The 21,958-nt window shown below is 37.7% G+C and overlaps 2 protein-coding genes across 2 annotated transcripts in view; both read right to left on the bottom strand.

The window, feature by feature from the left end:
- Nucleotides 1–20,736, bottom strand: part of LOC113018008 (Fc receptor-like protein 5) — a 40,427-nt gene extending 19,691 nt beyond the window's left edge. Inside the window, exons 1-8 of the mRNA XM_080295461.1 lie at nucleotides 20,700–20,736; nucleotides 20,227–20,262; nucleotides 19,787–20,053; nucleotides 18,832–19,098; nucleotides 15,343–15,609; nucleotides 14,764–15,027; nucleotides 14,299–14,565; nucleotides 13,161–13,436 (exon numbers count right to left, since the gene is read on the bottom strand). Coding sequence (XP_080151587.1) covers nucleotides 13,161–13,436; nucleotides 14,299–14,565; nucleotides 14,764–15,027; nucleotides 15,343–15,609; nucleotides 18,832–19,098; nucleotides 19,787–20,053; nucleotides 20,227–20,262; nucleotides 20,700–20,736 — 1,681 coding nt within the window. The remainder of the gene's footprint in view (nucleotides 1–13,160; nucleotides 13,437–14,298; nucleotides 14,566–14,763; nucleotides 15,028–15,342; nucleotides 15,610–18,831; nucleotides 19,099–19,786; nucleotides 20,054–20,226; nucleotides 20,263–20,699) is intronic.
- Nucleotides 15,692–18,721, bottom strand: LOC145426236 (putative high affinity immunoglobulin gamma Fc receptor IC). Its single transcript, XM_080299828.1, has 3 exons — nucleotides 18,667–18,721; nucleotides 17,042–17,302; nucleotides 15,692–16,071 (listed from the first exon to the last, which is right to left on the bottom strand). Exons 1-3 carry the CDS (start codon nucleotides 18,719–18,721, stop codon nucleotides 15,692–15,694), a joined length of 696 nt encoding a protein of 231 aa, XP_080155954.1.
- Nucleotides 20,737–21,958: the final 1,222 nt, after the last annotated feature.

Below are 21,958 nucleotides of genomic sequence, written 5' to 3'. Positions count from 1 at the left end.
AACCAAAATACATAAAAAGAACTGGCGACAATTACAGAAGCATAGCCCCTGATAATTACAATTCTTCATTTTAAACCCAAGCTTCAAATTTGACTCTATTTCCCAGAATGCAACACTGTGCTATTTTTAAAAAGAGACGTTTACTTCCAGTGGAAACACAAAGCCTTAATGTAGGGATAAAGGAAAATCTAAACAGCTTCCTAAGAAAGTCAAAACTCGATGGACAAAAGTTTTTCTATAGTAAAGAAACTTTTTTGTACAATTTGTAAACAGTAATCTGTATCCACATGTAAAACATGCATTAAAATATATTTATTTATATTTCACAGAGAATCCATTGTCTGTTATTTGGTTTTGTCATTATTTTTTATACAGAAGTCATAAATATCTATGTAGTTATTTTGTGTATTTATTTTGTATTTGAAAGCTTTTATTTTCTTTGTGACCTTTGACTTCCCACACATGTCATTTCCTGTAGTTTTGAAGGAGGCCCTGCTGGGGAGAGATGAGATTATGCTAATGATCCTGTTACAGAGGTTAAGCACAGTAAAAGTGCTAAATGGTTCTAATCTTTGTTGCTGTACTCATAGACACTGCCTTATACTGAGCAGGTGGCTGTTTGCTCTCCTTCCTGCTCTCTTTTTCAAAGCTGTGCATGTAGAAGCCCAATCACATGAAGTTGCTGAACTTAATTAATTTTCATTTAAACAGTGTTGGAGAATAAACTCGCCTCAGCAGGCAAAGCAACTGCTAACTCTGCTGCTGAGTTTGCAGCAACAGTGTGAGGCCAGACCAGCTACACACAGTGAAATGAAATGGCTTCTTTCTTTGGCCTTGATCCCGCAAATTTCATAAACTGTGTCCTGGTGGTTTTAATGTGACCTCACTGAAAGACAAACAGACTGAAGAACTGCTGGTATCACTGCTGTGATTGTGCTTTCTGCTCTCAGTGTGACTCTGACTCTGACTGGTACCAAACACAAGGTTATAATCTCACACAGGTAATCTGTCTTAGTTCAAAACTACACAACAGACGCAATTGATTTGTTATTTATTCATTAAAAATGTCATTCTTTATATTCTCCTTTAATGAATCATTGTGGAGTCACAGTGCACTCAGTTGTGAGTCTGTTTGCACAGTGAGTTTGTTGGAGGGTCTGAATTGTTTCTTGATGTCGAGTTTAAAACAGGAAACAGGAAACTTCAGTTTGAATCATAGACCAACTCACATGAAACTGTCAGTCTGAAGGCATCACTCCATCCTGTTAAGAGATAGTCACTGCTACCCCGACATCTGTAGTCTCCACTGTGGGACACTGAAACTCTGCTGATCCTGTATTCACTGGATGTTGGAGGGCTGTTTGTGTTGGGTGCTGTCCATTCATATTTCCACACCTTTCCTTCACCTCCCTGAATCTCACATCTGAGAGTGATTGTGTCACCAGTGAATATCTGAGACCAGGATGGCTGCAGCGTCACATCAGTCCTGTTGGAAACTTTCCACAGCAAAATTCCTCAATTAGGACACAAAAGGAATGAATTAACATTTTCATTTCAAATAAAAAACAGTATTATCAAATATTATAACCCCATTATTGTTTATTATTTATTAACTTTACAACAGTTTATATTATCAGAAATAACTTGGCAGGTTGGGGCCGTAAATCACTTTGTAACATAAGTTTTTGTCATAATATTATCCCCCTCTGATCTCCAAACTTTGGGGAATCCATGTTGTTTTATTTCTTATGACATTTTTAAACTCACCAGTTTCCTGAATGGTGACTGGATCACTTTCTACTATGAGTAAATTTGTCCCTTTTATACATCCTCTGCAGTTGTAGATGCCGCCTTTAGAGGTCACCAGTTCTCTCTTTGATTCACCAGCTACTGCGAACTTCTGGTTAGAGTTTAAACTGGGTTCTCTGAACCAGTCATATTCAAAGTCAGCAGAGTACTTCACATCACAGGTCAGTGTCACACTGCCCCCTGCTGGTATAGTTAATCTGTCTGCTGTCAGAGTGGCCTTCACTCCAAGCTCTGTAATTTAGAAAAAGATCAAAAGAATGAAATTGTTGCTCTGAATGTTTGATGCAAACTTAAATAATGTGAATCATCTTTTGCAGCCACACAATTCAACACACTGAACATCTACAGAGACTTTGGAGTGACGTGTTAAACAGCTTCTAATCAAAACACCAAATGAGGGATGAAGGTAACAAACTCTATGCTGAGCTCAGAGCAGCATTTGGTTACCATGTTCATGTTGGTTTTTCCTTTAATTTGTCATCTGTGTGGAGCTTTTGATAAGTATCATATTTACAGCTTCATAAGGTAATCAAAAAAAAAAGCTGTATAATCCAGCATACAATCCAACAACATAACTCAGTGAGATAATCTGCACTACACACACTGTTGATATTTTCAGATCAGATAAACATGAAAAGAAAATCCACATGTATGAAGCCACAGCTCTTCAGCAAATATACAGTTTGCATCGTGGGTGTGTGTTTGAGTGCTCACACAGTTAACATGGTTATATTAACATTTTAACCAATAATCTCAATGAAATGTTTGATTTATGATACAAAATATAACACAGACGAGCAAAACAGGAGAAGCTAAATACTAGTTAAGATCAACACGTATGATATAAATGGAAGAAAAAACTGTTTCTCACCTTCAGTGTTTCCATGTCTGACTGTACTGAGCACTAAAATAATGAATGAAACATCATCAGACATTATACAACTGACAAAATCACAATAAATATATAAACTGAGGCTTTTTAAATCTTCACATGGTACAGTTATCATCAAATTTATGTTTCTATTAGCTGTGAAACCGGCTGGAAACATGAAAAAAAACTAGTCTGCTGTGTTGAAGCTGTCAGGTAAACAGGTTAAAGCAGTGATACACTGTAATTGTCACCAGTGAGAAACATTTTCCTTCATCACTGCCATTCAAACAGTAAAGGTGTGTATTGTACTCACAGAATAACCCCAGCAAACAGAGCAAAGAGTGCCCCATCCTCACGTCCAGCCCTGCACGCTGATCTGCATCTAATCTCAAAGGTTTCAACTTTGCATTGATAAAGAGAAGCTGCACTTAATGTCGATAAGACCAGAGTTTATATTCAGCGCCTCCTTCTATCACCTCTCTGTGCTTCCTTCCTTTTATACAAACCTCAAACAGCTCCTGTAGCTTTGACCACAGCAGTCATGTGACGTGTTCATGTTCAAACTTTTTCTTGTTTTGTGATACACAAGTGTCTTTCAACCCTATTTAACAAAGTTTTTGCTTTTTTTTCTCAGTTAGTTTCTGTTTAAATTAATTTTATTTACTTTGCTTTACATATCCAAGAAACTCTGTTTTTGGAAAAAAAAGTACTGAAGTACCTTTCTTGTACTTAAAGTGCAAAAACTGAACAAAAACATACAGAAATGTAAGCTTGTTGTTAAACCTTCTCAAATTTTGGTTTTCAGTTATCAGTTTTGAATAATTTAACTTTGGTTTGATTTACAGATTTATTACATTGTTAATGAAGAATGATGATGTTGATTTTACTGAAAGGCTCAGCTTCTCCATCACAGACCAAACTCCTCCTGGATGGAGCAGCTTAATGTAACTGCAGAGTCCAGCAGACAGATAAATATGAGTGAAGCATAAAGGTTTGGTTACAAAACCATCATGTGTTACAAGTTACGATTTTGAGGGTAGAAATAGAAATTATTTTTATTTAATTCACACATAGATGCATTTTTACAGCACATCCATACAGAGACTGAAAGGCAGCTGCTTTCCAGTGTGAGAAACAAACTTTTCATATTTTCCCACAAAGATTTTATTTTCTTTATTGTGTCATCACCACAATGATGCTACTTTTGTCTGTTTTCACACACTGCCATGCATACTTTAATGTAGCATTGATAACTATTGCTATTATTTCAGTACAGGCAGGTCACATAAACATGTGTCATGCACACAAAGATCAAAGTGAAATTTCCACTGTGCTCTTTGTCTGAATTCCTTGTCTGAAAACTCTCTGCTGTGAGCTGATAACATAAAACTACACAACTGCTAAACTGAAGACTTCAGGCTGAAACCACAGGCTGCATTTCCTCCTTTCATGGGGATACAGCCACAAACCATGAGGTCAGCCAGTAGATAAATATAAACCTGTGACAGAATAGACAAGGACCACGGATCACACACACACACACACACACACACACACACACACACACACACACACACACATACAGATGCATCGTAGCTGCACAGGAGGAATAAAATGTTGATCTGTATTGTCACATTTGCAGTTTGATGTGTTATTATTGTTTGGTATTGCTGCTTGAATGAAACAGTCACTTTACTGGTGTGAATTTATTGGAGTTTTATTTCAGCATTTTAAAAGTTTTAAATAAATTAAAAACATAAAACATTCGTAACGTGTAAAACCTTTCAAAAGATGAATTAAGAGACACAAACATGAGTCCAAAGCAACCTACACAGGTCCCTAACAGCTCAAAATGTTTTCACATCTTTAACTGAGGGTGTTGATTTTGACTGTACACTGTGTGTCCAGACACATGATGTCTGTGCTGCGAAGTAAAACAGAACGAGGGCTGTAACAGCAGCACAATAATCACACACTCAGGGTAAACACATAAAAACACTTTCAGCATTAAAAAAATCTTTAATGACCTGAATCATTGCTGAGAAAAATTACATAAAAATACACAATAACATTAAGCTGTGAAGAGCTGCATGTGAAAACAATATTGGGCCGTTCACCTCTTCTGTTTCTCCTTCATTAGTGCCTGAAAACCAATATGAGGGTGTTTTATTATCACCTACGCAGCTGAAATGGTAAATAAGACTCCTACACTTTCCTATAAACGTCACACTTAATGAGACCATTTCTTAATCTATAAATAACGTTTCTTTCTTTCTTGTTTCCCTGTTGTCTTCACTTGATCCACTTTGCTTCTGTCTGCCTCTGTGTCCCACCTTTACTGACATTTATTTAATAATTTTAGTGCTTTTACTTCAAGTTTATAGTGTCATCTCCACGCCCACCGTGTCTTGTTTAAGTGTCTATTTTGCCAAAGTGTCTGACATTTTATTTCCCTTAATATCCACATGTGCTGGAACACAAATGAGTCTGATTTAATGCCGTGCATGTTTCTCTGTTTTCACACAGGTGAAGTCAGCTGAAATGAAAGAAGTGTTGGAAAGTCTTTTCCTTCAGCACAGCACAGAGCAGGTATAAATAAATACTAATCTATAGGAGGAGTGTTGGTGACCACACTGGCACCCAGTGGGGCATCACTAGTGTTTAGATGCTGTTTTGTTTCTCCTCATCACTTGCTAGAAAGTAGGAGGTGTCTCTGCGCTAGTAGAGCAGTAATGTGCCTGTTGTACAATGTAAGTACAATGATAAGCTTAAATGAATGTTTTAGGTCTGATGTTTCTGAAATTCTTGTGAGATCAGTTAACCCTTTAAGACCTACCATAGAACCAAGTCCGCCAGAGCTTATATTATATTTTTACATGCTGTGCAGCCATTTTTGGGAGCATTTTAAGTTGCTATACATCAATACAACCATTATAGCCCAGATTTTAATAATATGTATTCATTAAGTGCATAGTAATTACATAAATTGCAAAAAAGTGCAAGAAACTACAAAAAAATCGTTTTTGCTTTTTTAACATATATTTGTAGTTAGAGAAATTTAAGAGGCTTATCCCTCAAAACTGTAAATACAAAAAAGTTGCACAAAATAGTTTCCCACCACAGGAAATTTATTTTGAGTGTCTTCATAGTTTTATTTTTGAAATACACCAATTTTTATACACTGCAGGAAAAACGAAAATAAATATTATACTGCAAATTTGCAAAAAAGCAGCATATGCATCAAAATAAACTATTTCCAGCAGTGCAATATGAGTCCTAAGCATCCCAGAAACGACACAGAAAGTCATAAAGTCAAAGATAACTTTTAAAAAGAGCAGTATAGGCCCTGAGGCCCTGATGGTAAAAAAGACTACATTTCCGCGAAAATGACGTCACTTCCGGTTTCGGGCAGGTAATGGCGGAAATGCAAAAGTTCGCGCTGACATCTATTCCAACGTAGGAAGTGTTATGAACAGCTGATCGGATCGGCAAAGCGTGTTTCTGGAATATTATGTTTTTGTTGCTGCAAGCGCTTTTTATGCAGGTTTTGCAAAGCTTTATGTGGAAGGAAACCGTGACCTAGGACAAGCTGATGGCATCAGATGTAAGTACAACTCCTCCGGTTTCATATGCAAAAAAAATTTTTGCGCTAGCTTACGTGGTTGCAGTGCTACTGGGATTTAAAAATAGTTACGCAAAACAGAGCGTGCCCGCTCCGATCGGCTGTAAAGGGTTAATGATGTAAATGGAGTGGAGTGCAAAATTATAATACTGCGACTTCTCTGAGTCGTGCTGACCATGATTGATGCAGAGCTCTGTGATGTTCTGTCTCCATCTTTCATATGAGATTTATCACATCTACAAGTTATCTTTTCCTTTGACTTCATCCTGTGACAGCAGCACACAGAGAGCTTCTCTCTGTAAATGTTCTACTTCAGTCCTCTGTGTCAGATACAGAGGTGGGACCAAGTCATTGTTTTGCAAGTCTCAAGTAAGTCTCAAGTCTTTATCCTCAAGTCTCAAGTCAAGTCTCAAGTAATGTCAGGCAAGTCAGAGTCGAGTCTCAAGTCACTGGTGTAAAAGTCCGAGTCAAGTCACAAGTCTGAAACTTTGAATTTCAAGTCCTTTCGAGTCTTTAAAAAAAAAACAACGAAAAAATAATGTTGCAGTTATATGCTAAATGTAAATATTAGACCATGTAATTTTAAAATCTGTGTTTTTCTCAACACATGACAAAATAGTGAACTTAGAAAATATACACAAATTGTGAAATTGCACCTCTTTAAAATGCAGCTCAATTAAACCTAGCTCCAAGAATAATTTTCACCGACAGTTCTGAGATAAGCTGCATGTTATTCTTGGATGCGGTTGTAGGACCAGCTTTAAAATCGCATGACAAAAATATACACATTAAAAAAAACTGTATCACCAACGTAGCCTGGACAACATTTGCTAGTTAGATGAAGTCAGCTATCTCATCTTAGCATATTTATATGCATATTTATAATTATACGCTTCTTGGAGTGAGTGCATACACTCATGAAGTTTAGTAACTTCAGGTCACTGCAACAAGCCCAGGTACAGTTTACCGACGGATGGGTACAGGACCTTGAACTGCACCGTGTAGAACGAAAGACCATCGTACGTATCATAAGTTTACCAGTCTCACAAATCGTCGTCATAAATACACATTCCTTAACCGTTTATTAATAGGACCTTTGAGCTCAACGGTAGTTAATTAGTAGTGGAAATAATTTCTGGTAGCATCACAGAAATGTAGCAGTGACAATAATACTGTATGCTGTAATCGTACTGGGCAATTAGCAGAGGTGGGACCAAGTCATTGTTTTGCAAGTCTCAAGTAAGTCTCAAGTCTTTATCCTCAAGTCTCAAGTCAAGTCTCAAGTAATGTCAGGCAAGTCAGAGTCGAGTCTCAAGTCACTGGTGTAAAAGTCCGAGTCAAGTCACAAGTCTGAAACTTTGAATTTCAAGTCCTTTCGAGTCTTTAAAAAAAAAACGAAAAAATAATGTTGCAGTTATGCTAAATGTAAATATTAGACCATGTAATTTTAAAATCTGTGTTTTTCTCAACACATGACAAAATAGTGAACTTGGAAAATATACACAAATTGTGAAATTGCACCTCTTTAAAATGCAGCTCAATTAAACCTAGCTCCTAGAATAATTTTCACCGACAGTTCTGAGATAAGCTGCATGTTATTCTTGGATGCGGTTGTAGGACCAGCTTTAAAATCGCATGACAAAAATATCATACACATTAAAAAGAACTGCATCACCAACGTAGCCTGGACAACATTTGCTAGTTAGATGAAGTCAGCTATCTCATTGTAGCATATTTATATGCATATTTATAATCATACGGTTCTTGGAGTGAGTGCATACACTCGTGAAGTTTAGTAACTTCCGGTCACTGCAACAAGCCCAGGTACAGTTTACCGACGGATGGGTGCAGGACCTTGAAATGCACCGTGTAGAACGAAAGACCATCGTACGTATCATAAGTTTACCAGTCTCACAAATCGTCGTCATAAATACACATTCGTTAACCGTTTATTAATAGGACCTTTGAGCTCAAGGGTAATTAATTAGTAGTGGAAATCATTTCTGGTAGCATCACAGAAATGTAGCAGTGACAACAATATTGTATGCTGTAATCGTACTGGGCAATTAGTGATACAAAACAACTGTTTTATCCTGTGAATAAAAGTATATGTTTTTGTTAATGTACCATAATAACAGAAGCGAAACACAATATTGTGTCAGGACAATTCACTATTTATGCACAATAAACAAAGGAGCATAGCGCGACAATTTCTGTTCAGCGCCAGACTTGCTTGTAACCTATATCACTAATTATGTTATGAAAATGACGTATTAACTACTACAAAACACTGACCTTCGTGTAAATGCTTGGAGCAGACTAACCTGTGAGCTGGAGTGTTCTGGGACGTTATATTTGATCTTTGAATGGCTGCAATCCAGGCCATCCGTCGCGTCTTTGTTACTTCGGAAACATGGCTTGAACAATTTCTCTTCAACGACGTAATCCGATAACAACCGATCTCTTTACCCGTCGGCTTCCCGTGGCTGTCATGCGACCGGCTATTGCAGTTAATAATACAACAGCTTCTTGACATTTTTGTGTTTCTTTTTATCGCTGTATAACTGATTTCAATTGAAAGCCTGCGTGCGCTACTACCGCTTGCCACGAGTTCCCAGAATCCTTGTGAATGACGTCACATTTTCAATCTCTATATAATATGCATGTTAAATTTTATATTTGGGGTAAAATATCAAGTCTTTTCAAGTAAACCGGTTCAAGTCCAATTCAAGTCCCAAGTCATTGGTGTAAAAGTCCAAGTCAAGTCACAAGTCTTAGAACATTTTTTCAAGTCAAGTCTAAAGTCATAAAATTAATGACTCGAGTCTGACTCGAGTCCAAGTCATGTGACTCGAGTCCACACCTCTGGTCAGATACATGCAGACTGCTGTCATGCTCTGAACTGTTAGTGACCGCTTTGCAAATAATACTCACATCTGCTTATTTCAGGTTTGCATGATAACGCAGTTACAACCCGCTTGTTTTGTTAGTCTGTCAATAATCTCATACAGGAAACAAAAATCAAAGATAAAATGTTCAAATGTAAAAAAAAATTATTTCTACCTTCTAACTAAAAGATGCGAAAAATGATCAGAAACACAAAAATATACATGAAATACATTCAAATATATTCACTGCCTATGATATAATTCTTATTTATATAATGTAAACAAACACAGTTAAAGTATTTGTTGGTGCCCATATCAGTATTTACTTGTGAAACACTGCAAACACTGACTTTAAGTTGTGCTGTCAGATACTAAAGATCACATATTTCACACTTTGTTCTCACTGCTGTTGGAACATGTTAGATACATTCAAGGTTTATTACAAAATCTTTAATAAAAAACTGAATATAAAGAGCACGAATACACCTGCATTTATTTATGCTATAAGAGAGCAATATGTCTGATATTATGATGTAATATTGTAACTGTACATAAAGCTGAGCATGTCTGATATTTGGGCAGCAGAGGAGCAAGAGTGGCTTCATAAAAAGCTTCTTCTTGGCTTTGCTGCTACAGCTCTCCTCACTGACCTGTAAGACAAGCACAAAGAGACAAAGTGATTTCCAACATGTAAAGATATTATGAGCTGAAGACATTTAATAATGTGAAGAATAAATCAGCCTGCATGGCAGCAGAATTACTGAGAGAGCTTCCTGATGTGACTTCAGAATAAACTGCTGCATCAGCTGCAGGACTTGATGTTCCTGTGAATGAAGAGAAGATCATTGAAAACAATAATATCATTAACCAGGAGGAAACTGGGTGTGTCCACTAATGCAAAGATAATTGAGTATGACAGATTTTAATCAGCTGATGGATTGTCCCTTGGAGATGATGGCAGACTTTGCTCACCTTTGTTTTTCTTGGCTTTTTCTTTTTTGGGCTGTTTGACCTCAGCATACATCAGACTGTCCTCTAAAAGAGACGTCAGAGCTCAGCACACATTTGTTCAGCACAGATATGATACAAAGATTTTGGATACATATGGACTTTAAACTTTTTACAACTACAGTGAAAGAGAGTGAAATCATTTGTTGCCTGTGACACTTCAGCTTTGCATGTGTGTGTTTTGTGATTGAGGTCTGGGTCAGCATCTGTGGATGCTGTGATTCAGTAAAGCTGAAACACTGATTAGTAAGTGAATAACTAAACTCCATGTTGACCTATAATTACCTGCAATATAATGATGTGATGACACGTTCAAGTACAAACACTGAATGAGACTGTTGTGACTGTACCTGCAGCTCCTGTCTTCACCTCAGAGTAAACAGCACTCTGCTCTGGTTTATGATGCTTCCCTGTTAAGATGATCAGATTAATGAAAATTTTAAACACTTTAAAAACTTCCCAGGCTTTTTTCTACACTGTGTGTTTTGTGTACTCACTCTTCTTTCCAAAGTTTTGAAGTTTAATAAGAGAGTATGTGACGTCTCGCGGTTCATCTGCACCTGAAATGTAAAAATGTTTGTGAACACATCACATTCAATTTCATTAGTTGTGTTTAAGTCAAATCCAGGACTGTCAGATATTTTCAGAGCATGAACCCATCATGGTGTTACTGTTTGTGTTGATCTGATATGAAACAACAACATTTGTGGATTCTTTCAGTCGAGTTAAAGAAACAATCAGGTTGTAAAATCCTGTTTGTTTCTGATCTTTTGTGCATGTAGTCAGTTGGTTATTTGGATGTTTGTCCAACTGGATTTTGATAAATGTTCTTTGAAAAGCTGCTGAGCACAAACTGAACCTAAGAAATGTTCCTGTTAATGGAGACTGAATGAAAAGTCAATATTAATAATGATAATAAAGATCGGTTTAAGTGCTGACCAGGATGAACAGAGTTGTATTCATGAGTTTCATCCTGGTTGACTCCATGATTTGTGGAGGAGCCCGGACTGTGACTCTCAGACTGGATCCACCTGAAACAGGAAATAAACACAATAAACTCAAAAGTAACTGATGTTTGTTTAAAATAACAATAAAAAGTATTTTCCCAACCTGGTGAAGCAGGAACCTGTGAAAGAGACAAATGTTATTACACATGTTTGTGATGTAAATTGTTCGATCAGAATATATGTATATGTGTGAATAATTAAAGTGTGTGTAGTAAATAAACTCTGTAATACAGCATGAAAAGAAGAGGCTCTTACACTTGGACTGTCTGCAGCGATACAACAAGAGCAGGAGAATAATAACGAGAGAGACTCCACAAACCAGTCCAACAATCAACCACACAGGAGATGAAGAGCTGTCAGCTCCTGACACAGTTACAAGAAACAATAATTATTCATTGATGAATTATATGTATTTATATATATAATTTTACAAAATTAAGCCAGGCGACTTTGAGACTTAAATCAGAAAATCTAATGTTGCTTCTCAGTCATCAAACTCATAAAAATCCATCACATATTTTGATCCTGCTCACCTTTAACTGACATCCAGCTCTGTGCTGACTCTCTTCCTGAGTACTGACACTTGTAGAAACCTTCATCAGACTTTGACACTGCAGAGATCTTCAGCTCCCCTCGGGGATCATTTTGAATAAGTTTGTCATTGTGATAGAAAAACACATTGGAAAGTATTTTTTGTGTTCTCAAACTGCAGCTCAGACTAACAGAAGCTCCCTCAGTCACAGGATGAACAGGACTCACCAGGATAGGACCATTACCATCATCTGTGACACAATCACACACAATTGTTTCAGTCACATCAGCTGCTGCACACTTTTAGAAAAAGCTGACAAACAGTAATAAGAACAGATTGTACAAATGCTTTTCATCATGAAGATCTGATCTCGTGTATTTAAAAAAACGCTATTTCTCCAGATAAATTACACACATACAGCAAAGCTGGGACAAATGTTCATGTGACGTTTAAATCATCCAAATCCAAGTAGTAAATGTATAATAACATACTCTGTACAGTGATGTTGACTGCATTGCTGAACTCTCCTGATCCAGACTCACACCAGTACACTGCAGTATCTGACTTTGATGTGTTGATGTCACATGTGGATCCAGTCATTCTCCTACAGTCAGAGAGTCGGCCGTCCTCAGAGAACTTCCTCACTCTCCACTCAGTGAAGTTTCCCTCACATGTCAGTGAGACAGAGTCAGAGGTGAAGTGTTGCACTCTGTCAGGACTCACTGTGAGAGACGCTGATGAATGAACATCTGGAAACGACATGCAGTGAAGAGACAAAGCTCACAGATGTTAGGATTAAAAATATCACAGTGAACATCTACGTTTGACTTCTTTGTGGTTCACAGGAGTCCTGATAGTCATGCAGCCAGATTTACAGACTTTCAAATCATCAACATGAAGATTATAAATCCTCAAACTGACCTGCAGACCAGACAAACTTTGGTTGACTGTGATCAGTGTGATACTCTGGGTCTCCTCTTCCAGCTCTGCACACATATCCTGCTGTGTGTGTCTGTCCATGAATGATGTAGGAGTCCTGTGCAGTCCCACTGCCATCAGGTAGCAGCTCATAACTGGAGGATTTCTCTGCTAGATCAGGAACAGCTTTATACCAGTAGAAGCTCCATCCTGCAGACGGATGTTCAACCTCACAGTTCAGAGTTACTGAGGCTCCAGGACTCAGCCATGATGGAGACACAGTGAGGACAGGACGGGGTTCATCTGTTCAACAAAGATTTGCTCTCAATCTTTCGTCTCTTAACTCTGAATTCAATGTCACTAAAATGTTGACTCACAAATATTTATGATGAACTTTAAGAGTGAGACTATCTAAACATGTCAAATATCTCAACATGTACTAATAAAAACACATTTTTACAAACTGTTTCTATTTCCAGGTTAAATGAACTATGACTCTACTTACTGTCAGAAACTGTCAGTGTGACTGAATCACTCCACTCTGTTGTTTCATGCTGTGAACTTTTCATTCTGCCCTTACAGCGATAGTTTCCACTGTTGGATGATGAAGCAGATCTAATCCTGTATTCATTTTGATTTGGAGCTTTTATCATGCTGTTTGTTTCCCACTCATAATCCCACTCAGTGTCTCCTCCATGGATCTCACATCTGACAGTGATCGTCTCTCCTCTGTATATCTCAGACCAGTTTGGATACAGAGTCACAACAGGTCTGTTTGACACTGTATTCAGGAATTGAACAAATGAATGAAAAAAGGGGTCAATTTCCATCAGATACTTTTCATCAGGTAGTGATTTGGGGTTCATTAACTTTGAACTGACCAGTTTTCCCAATCCTGACTGACTGGCTGTCCTCTGTGTAGTAAACTGGGTTTCCTCTCCCTCCTCTGCACCTGTAGAGTCCTTCCTGTGAGACACTGATTTGTCCATTTGAGTGGAAAACTGCATCTTGTGTGGTCAGGGCTTCAGAGGATTTCTCATCTCTGTACCAGTAGTATTTCCATCCAGATGATGATGATGGGTTCACAGAGCAGGTCAGGGTCACACTGCCCCCTACTGGAACAGCTGTGTTATCAGCTCTCAGTTTGGCCTTTGGTTTATCTGCAGTTCAGTTTAGAAAAAGAACAAAAGTCAATGACTGAATCAAACCAGTTGAAATAACTTGGTGGAAATATGGAAATAATAAATATCACATAACTTTAATGGTGAAGCTGCAACAAACTGTACAACTATCACACAAATACAACACTAATCTTTCATATTTAATTTGCTGCATTTCTAAGTTAAAAACACACATGAGGAACAATCAGTGGATTTAATGTTTCTTAGTGGATGTGGTGGAGCAGCTGAGACAGATTCAGCATTTGTTCTGCATTTCATCTTTCATGTATTAGAGCTGCACAGCAGAGAAGTTACTCTCATATGTTTTGTTCTCTTCACTGTGAATAAAAAGCTGCTGTTCAGGTTTTTGTTGTTGGAATAAAAACTAAACATTTTACTGACCAACATGAAAGACAGTTATAAAGCTGTAAGAAAGAAGAAGTGCTTTTTCCTTATTTAGATACTCTGGATGAAAGATCTTACATGACACAGTCAGTGTGATGATATCACTCCACTCTGAGAAGAAATAGTCCCTTCTGCCCCGGCAGCTGTATCCTCCACTGTCAGACTCAGTAGCTCTGATGATTCTGTATTCATTGGATGTTGGAGGTGTGTTTAACTTGGCTGCTCTCCATTCATACGTCCACTGAGCTCCTTCACCTCCCTGAATCTCACATCTGACAGTGACTGTCTCACCGCTGTATATCTGAGGCCAGGATGGCTGCAGGGTCACAGTGGGCTTACTGGGAACTGTTCACAGGAAAATATCCAGTTAGAGACAAATAGAAACATAAAGATAAAAAAAATAAGACGGAATAAATTCTTCTATTTGTCAGCAGGTGTCTCTCATTTCAGGGTTAATAAACTCACAGTTGTTGAATGAAATTGTTAGCACAGAACACAAGATAACATCTCTCAGTTTGGCAGCAATAAAATAATTGAACTCACGAGTTTCTGTAACTGTGACGTCACTGCTGTCCTCTGTGTAGTAAACTGGATCTCCTCTCCCTCCTCTGCAGTGGTACAGACCTCCTTGTGAGACTCTGTTTGCTTCATTTCCTCTCATGAGCTGAGCTTTAGAAGAGACTGAATCACGTCTGAACCAGTCAAACTTCCAGCCAGCAGAGCCCTCCACAGAGCAGCTCAGTGTCACACTGCCCCCTGCTGGTATGACTGAACTTTGTGCTGTCAGTGTGGCTCTGGGTTTACTTGCTGTTGAAGAAACAAAATGAGTAAAACATTAAAACATAATCAAGGATAAACTTGTGACACTACTGATCACACTTTAAACACTGATTAATTTATCTACAAGCACAAACAGTAATTAGTAATCCTGCATGTAGGGATGGGAGTAAGGAACTGGTTCCCAGTAGTCAAAGTCCTGGGAATCATTAGTCTCTGCCTGCTTATCGATCCAACTTATCGGTTCTTTAACTCTCGCTTTCAGTTTGCAGTAACAGTTTTCCTGTTAAGACAGATGTAAACATGAAAACATTAAATGTCAGCATGAATCATGGTCCAACTCACATGAAACTGTCAGTCTGAAGGCATCACTCCATCCTGTTAAGAGATAGTCACTGCTACCCCGACATCTGTAGTCTCCACTGTGGGACACTGAAACTCTGCTGATCCTGTATTCACTGGATGTTGGAGGGCTGTTTGTGTTGGGTGCTGTCCATTCATATTTCCACACCTTTCCTTCACCTCCCTGAATCTCACATCTGACAGTGACTGTCTCACCGCTGTATATCTGAGGCCAGGATGGCTGCAGCGTCACAGTGGGCTTACTGGGAACTGTTCACAGAAAAATATCCAGTTAGAGACAAATAGAAACATGAAGATAAAAAAAATAAGACGGAATAAATTCTTCTATTTGTCAGGAGTTGTCTCTCATTTCAGGTTTAATAAACTCATAGTTGTTGAATGAAATTGTTAGCACAGAACACAAAATGACATCTCTCAGTTTGGCAGAAATAAAATAATTGAACCCACGAGTTTCTGTAACTGTGACGTCACTGCTGTCCTCTGTGTAGTAAACTGGATCTCCTCTCCCTCCTCTGCAGTGGTACAGACCTCCTTGTGAGACTCTGTTTGCTTCATTTCCTCTCATGAGCTGAGCTTTAGAAGAGACTGAATCACGTCTGAACCAGTCAAACTTCCAGCCAGCAGAGCCCTCCACAGAGCAGCTCAGTGTCACACTGCCCCCTGCTGGTATGATTGAACTGTGTGCTGTCAGTGTGGCTCTGGGTTTACTTGCTGTTGAAGAAACAAAATAAGTAAAACATTAAAACATCATGAAGAATAAACTTGCTACAGTACTGATCACACTTTAACCATTCACTGATTAATTTATCTACAAACACAAACAGTAATTAGTAATCCTGCATGTAGGGATGGGAGTAGAGAGCCGGATTACAGCATACAGGATGAGAGTGATGGTAAAGTGGAAACTGTTCTAGGACAGAAACAACTGCATTCAAATAATCACCTGTTAACACAACTTTGGCTCTTTAAAGCACAGCATGCTAACGCTAAGCTAGCCAAGAACCCAGAGTGACGTTAAAGCTGAGTGAATGCTGACCCCAGACCAGCACTGTGAGAAATGAGTTGTGATTTACAGCAAAGCTGCTGCTGAAATTCAACAGGTAACAAACTGATGAGCAGTCAGGCTGCAGCTCCGTTTCTACCTGTTCATGTTTCTACTGTAGAATCACCATGACAACTGATTTAAGGTCTTTTTGTGCTGCTTTTGTGTAAGAACTTTTTTGCTTTACTTTTTTTGAGAAATGATCCCAACACTGATCACAACAAAGAGGGGAAATACCTCCAACATGCACAAACATTTGACCTCACAGCCTCTAATCTGCATGAATGTCTTTGATATTCTGCTTAGAGATGGTGGCGACTCTCAAAGTGGAGCCAATGAGAATCAATCAATTCTTATCAATTCCCATCCCTACCTGCATGTGACACATTAGACTGTCTAACAAACTAAAGATTTCACTGATTTATCATTCTCTTATCAAACTGTCATCTCTGTACATTCCTCTTTAAACTGCTGATATTTTAAGAGCCTCCATGGTGTCTCTCCTTTCTGTTTGCACAGTGAGAAAAACTGTTGTCCTGAGCTGCCTGCAGACAGCTGGATCATTGTTGGAGTTTTCCTGTTAAGACAGGTGTAAACATGAAAACATGAAATGTCAGCATGAATCATGGTCCAACTCACATGAAACTGTCAGTCTGAAGGCATCACTCCATCCTGTTAAGAGATAGTCACTGCTACCCCGACATCTGTAGTCTCCACTGTGGGACACTGAAACTCTGCTGATCCTGTATTCACTGGATGTTGGAGGGCTGTTTGTGTTGGGTGCTGTCCATTCATATTTCCACACCTTTCCTTCACCTCCCTGAATCTCACATCTGAGAGTGATTGTCTCACCAGTGAATATCTGAGACCAGCTGTGCTGCAGATTCACAGCAGCCCAAACTGTTCAACAAACAAATATAAAAATTTAAATAAATATATCAAGAAGAACCACAAAACAAATAACAAAAATCATAGTTATAGTGTTACTTTAATTCATTTATAAATTTCAGTTGTATTGCAGCCAGCAGAGCCCTCCACAGAGCAGCTCAGTGTCACACTGCCCCCTGCTGGTATGATTGAACTGTGTGCTGTCAGTGTGGCTCTGGGTTTACTTGCTGTATAAGATACAGAAAAAGTTAATCTTTAAATTGTTGGTTGTCTAAGGAAGAAATTTCTTACAGCACTGATTATGTGTTAAACATTGACCAATTTAGGAAACAACGTGTAATTTTTCTGCATGTGAGACTTCGACTGCCTAGAAAAGTTTTTTTTTTTTTTTTCAAATCAAAAATAGTTTGAACGCCTCATCTCTGTTTTCTTTTCATTACTGCTTTAATAGTTACAGTGCCGTGAACAACTTCTTTACTTTCTGTCGGAGTGGGAGGAGAGTGTTTGAAAGAGAAGTATGTGTGTGTTTTTAAAGTCGTCTTACTACAAATATTACTAAAAAGTTATTTGAAAAAATCAAGTTCACACACAAAAGCTGACTGGAAGTTATTTTCTATCATTTAACATTTCATTTTAAATGTTGTACACAGCTACTACAACAGCAAAATAAAATGTTAAGCTGACGTTCATCACTTTCATGTATTTGTACAATTTTTAAAATTATAACACATTATTTGTTTTAATTCTTTTATTTATGCAGAGATGGGTGAACTGGTAACTGTTAGTGATCTGAGCCCAGCAGTAAAACTGGGACATCTGAGCTTCTGTTGTTTACCTGTGTTTGTTTGTTTGTTTTATTTTATTTTGTTTTCAAATAAAGTGAGTGTAAAACAGCTGAATCACAGACAGAAACTTATTTTTAAAGAATGAACATAAACACACTTTTCTCCACAAAGTCGTTTTCTGTACAAATGAGACTTTTTCAGGAAGAAGTTGGAATGAGTTTGATTTGCTTTCATAAAATCACTTTGAGGTTAACATGCAAATCAATGAGTTCAATAGAAATAAAATCAAAAACCTTTCTATCAAACCCACTCGTGTGTGTGTGCTTCAGATTAATTTTAATCTACGCCAGTATTTGATGAGATGATTGAATGACTTTTATTCTTTTTTTAAAGAAGTTTCATATTTGTTTTCATTTGTTGAGGGAGTTTGAAGAACTATATTTTATCCTGTTTGTGTCATTATTGTCCTCAGGTGATGGAGCAGCAGGTCAGCATTGGCGTCTCTATACCAGCTGAAAGTTCGTGACACAAAGTGGTGACAAACTGTCTACAATGAGGCTACTATCAGCTGCAGCTCTTTGTCTGACTAACAATGTAACATGCTTTGTAGACCATTGAATTCATCCTGTGCTGACCATGACGACATTTGTCAAATGGAGATCACACAACAAACATGAAATCAACACAGAAAACTTCACATTGTATGTTTGATAATCATGAGTGAATGTATATTTCAAACTAAATGACTGAACTCACAGGTTATCTCAATGGTGACATCATCACTTCTATCAGTGTAGTAAACTGGGTTTCCTCTTGTTCCTCTGCAGCTGTAGATTCCTCCTTGAGATACTCTGATATCTCTGTTTTGTTGATCTCTGATTTTACCTTCAGAGGTTCTTTGGGTTCGTCTGAACCACTCATATTTCCATCCATCAGAGCTCTGCACAGAGCAGGTCAGTGTCACACTGCCCCCTACTGGTATGATTGTTGTTCCTGCTGTCAGTGTGGCCCTGGGTCTATCTGCTGTTATGAAAAAGAAGAGAACAAAATGCACACCTGATACAATATAAATGTATAAAAGGTTAAAAAAAATCATTTTTTTAAATCACCCCCCCCCCCCCCCCAATAAAATCTACAAATGTCTTCATTATATATTTTTTTTTCCTACAGTTTAAGTCACTTTAAATTTTTCTGATTTCTGTCTCAACATGGTGACAGAGCTGCAGTAATTCAGGTTGTAGATTTCTAAATAAGCACAGTATGAATGTTTGTTCAATCTCAGGCCTGAAGAAGTCACACTGAATGTAAACTAATGCAGTTCACTGTTGAAGGAAACACACACACACACACACACACACACACACACACACACACACACACACACACATTTAGACAACAGAAACATCGTCACCTTAAATTATATGGATCTTTTGATGTTTCTTTTTTTTTCATTATTTAAATTAAGTTTCATCCACAGTTATTCTTGTTATACAGTAAAACATGCACATGCTGTAATGACATATTGTCTGAGTATTTTGGTTGCAGTGTGTACTGTGAACAAAGTTAGGTAAAATGCAAGGATCTTTGTTAAAGTTCCAACACATAAGAAATACAATACTTTCAATGAAACATTTATTAAACACATATTTTTTTATAATTCAGATGAGTATTTTATCAGGAATCATCACAGCATTAATCACTGAGGACTTACCTAATACAGTTATAAAGACAGTATTACTGTTCTTTATATAATGTGACTCCTTCCTGCTACCAGAGCACTGATATTCACCACTGTGGCCTGTTGAGATAATTTCTAATGTGCAGTCTTTGTTCTCCCTGTTGGGGGCATACTCTCGACCATCCTTCTTGATTGTGTAATACCAGTCAGTGTCTTCTCCTTCATTCATGTCACACTTGAAGGTAACAAACTCTCCAATGAAATAACTGGACGAGCTGGGTTCAATAGTTAGCACAGCAACTAGAATCCAACACAAACAAACAATCAGACAACAGACAATCTGAAACACTTTATGCTCAAGGCAGAATGTTGATTGATTATTAATACTTTATTTATGTAGAGTCATACAGGTTGAGAATAATCTTTGCTAAATAAAAAGGAAGAAATAGAAAAAGTGAAAACTGTTCAGTCACCTTGAGCGTGTCCACTGCAGACGAGCGTACAGAGCACTACAATAAAGACAGAAACTTCAGACATTATCAAACTAAAGACACTCAAATCATGTGAGTGTTTTGTTGATGTTAGATTTGAAATGTAACATGTTAAAAGGCTGTTTAAATCTAGCACTGGCTTTAATCACTGCCGTTATATGTTTAATCAGTGTCTACTATGATTGATTACATTTTATATTAGGATGTCAAAAGCATCAAATTATCACTGATGGAGAAACAAACCTTTCTTAGATAAACTAAAGCAGCTCCACTCTGATCTGAGTCAGTGCACTAAAATCTAATCCAGTCTACAAACAACCACGTTGGTAACAAACATGAGAGTCCTCTGATCACATGACCTGCAATGGTACAAATGACTGATGCTCTGTTCTTCTTACTAAAACATGTTTATGGATCAGTATGAATCAAACAATAGAAGTCAGTGATGTACTCACAGAATAGGCCCAGCTCACAGAGCAAAGTGGCTCCCATCCTCACATCCAGCAGTGACACGTCAGAAAACTTCTACAACTTTCTGTAAAGAGAGAGAGTGAAGCAGCAGCACAGCAGATACCAAAGAGCTGAGAAGGAAACAAAGAGGTTTTAAAACTTCTCTCTGCTTCCTTCCTTTTACACAGAAATAACAACTTAACAAGATCTGACAAGATTTTTATGAAAAGGCCTTTAACACACAGACTAAACTGACCAATAACAGACAGACAGTAAGTTTCATTACACATATGTGAGCTGACTGAGGGTTAAAGAGGAAATGAGGAGAACACAAGTCCAAGACTTGTTTTAAATGTGAAAAACCTTTATTTTATTTAAATATTATTCAAATTAAAAAAAGAATAATAATAATCATCATCATCATCATCATCATCATCATCATCATCTTTGTCATAAACTGTAAGTATTATCAAACATTTGTCTTACATTATTTCAAAGGCTATTTATAATTTTAATAAATATTTCCAAACCTCAAGCACACAGATGTATGAATAAAGGACAGTAAATATCAATAAATATATTGTTAGATTCTAATATTATTTTATGCCATGTTATACCCCTAATTAAAGATTGTGAATTATTATGTAGTTTTAGTTTGCATTATTCTCCTGAATTAGAAGAAGCTGATAACTATTGCATTAGTTAAACTGATGTGCATTATATTAAACTGTTGATTTATTGTGAATGAATGATATTGTTTTATGATGCATTATACTGCTGAGTTATAAGAAATACTGTTTGCAGAAAGTCATCGCCTTATTTGTCTGATTAGAAGAGAACAGAATATACTAGAGTTTTCTGCCCCATCTCAGCAGGAGCAGATAAACGGGGAGCCAAGGTCGTAGCTCAGGCGCTGTGTGAGAGAGAGCATGTGAATGTTTATGCTTTGTATGATAAGGTGGAGGCACCAGAGGCTATAAAAGTTTGAGCAATGCTCCACCATTTTGAGATTTTGAGGCTGTCTGCATCAGTGTCCATCTCCCACGTGTGTGATCATTAAAAATCATCGTTTGACTCAACCCGACCGGACCAGTGTTGTTATTGTGGTTTTTCTCTTGTTTCCATCCCCGATATTTTGAACCTTAACATTTTGGTGGCTCGTCCTGTGGTATTGGGGTGGAATTTAAAAGTTTGGACGGTCCGAGGTTGTCGAACGGACAGGCACGAGCCAGTGGTCTGATGTGAGTGGGCATAAGCCGGCTTA

This window comes from Astatotilapia calliptera, chromosome 3 (assembly GCF_964374335.1).
Source record: "Astatotilapia calliptera chromosome 3, fAstCal68.1, whole genome shotgun sequence".
In the NCBI taxonomy this organism is placed as follows: domain Eukaryota; kingdom Metazoa; phylum Chordata; class Actinopteri; order Cichliformes; family Cichlidae; genus Astatotilapia; species Astatotilapia calliptera.
This window is presented reverse-complemented; position numbering and strand designations above follow the sequence as displayed.

Excerpts from the sequence above, each read along its gene's own strand:
- LOC145426236 (XM_080299828.1), bottom strand. The coding sequence starts at position 18,721 with ATGTCGTCATGGTCAGCACAGGATGAATTCAATGGTCTACAAAGCATG. Across the intron at positions 17,303-18,666 it reads TCTACAAAGCATGTTACATT|TTTGGGCTGCTGTGAATCTG; the intron begins GTTAGTCAGACA and ends TTTGTTGAACAG. Across the intron at positions 16,072-17,041 it reads CTTCAGACTGACAGTTTCAT|CAAGTAAACCCAGAGCCACA; the intron begins GTGAGTTGGACC and ends TTTCTTCAACAG.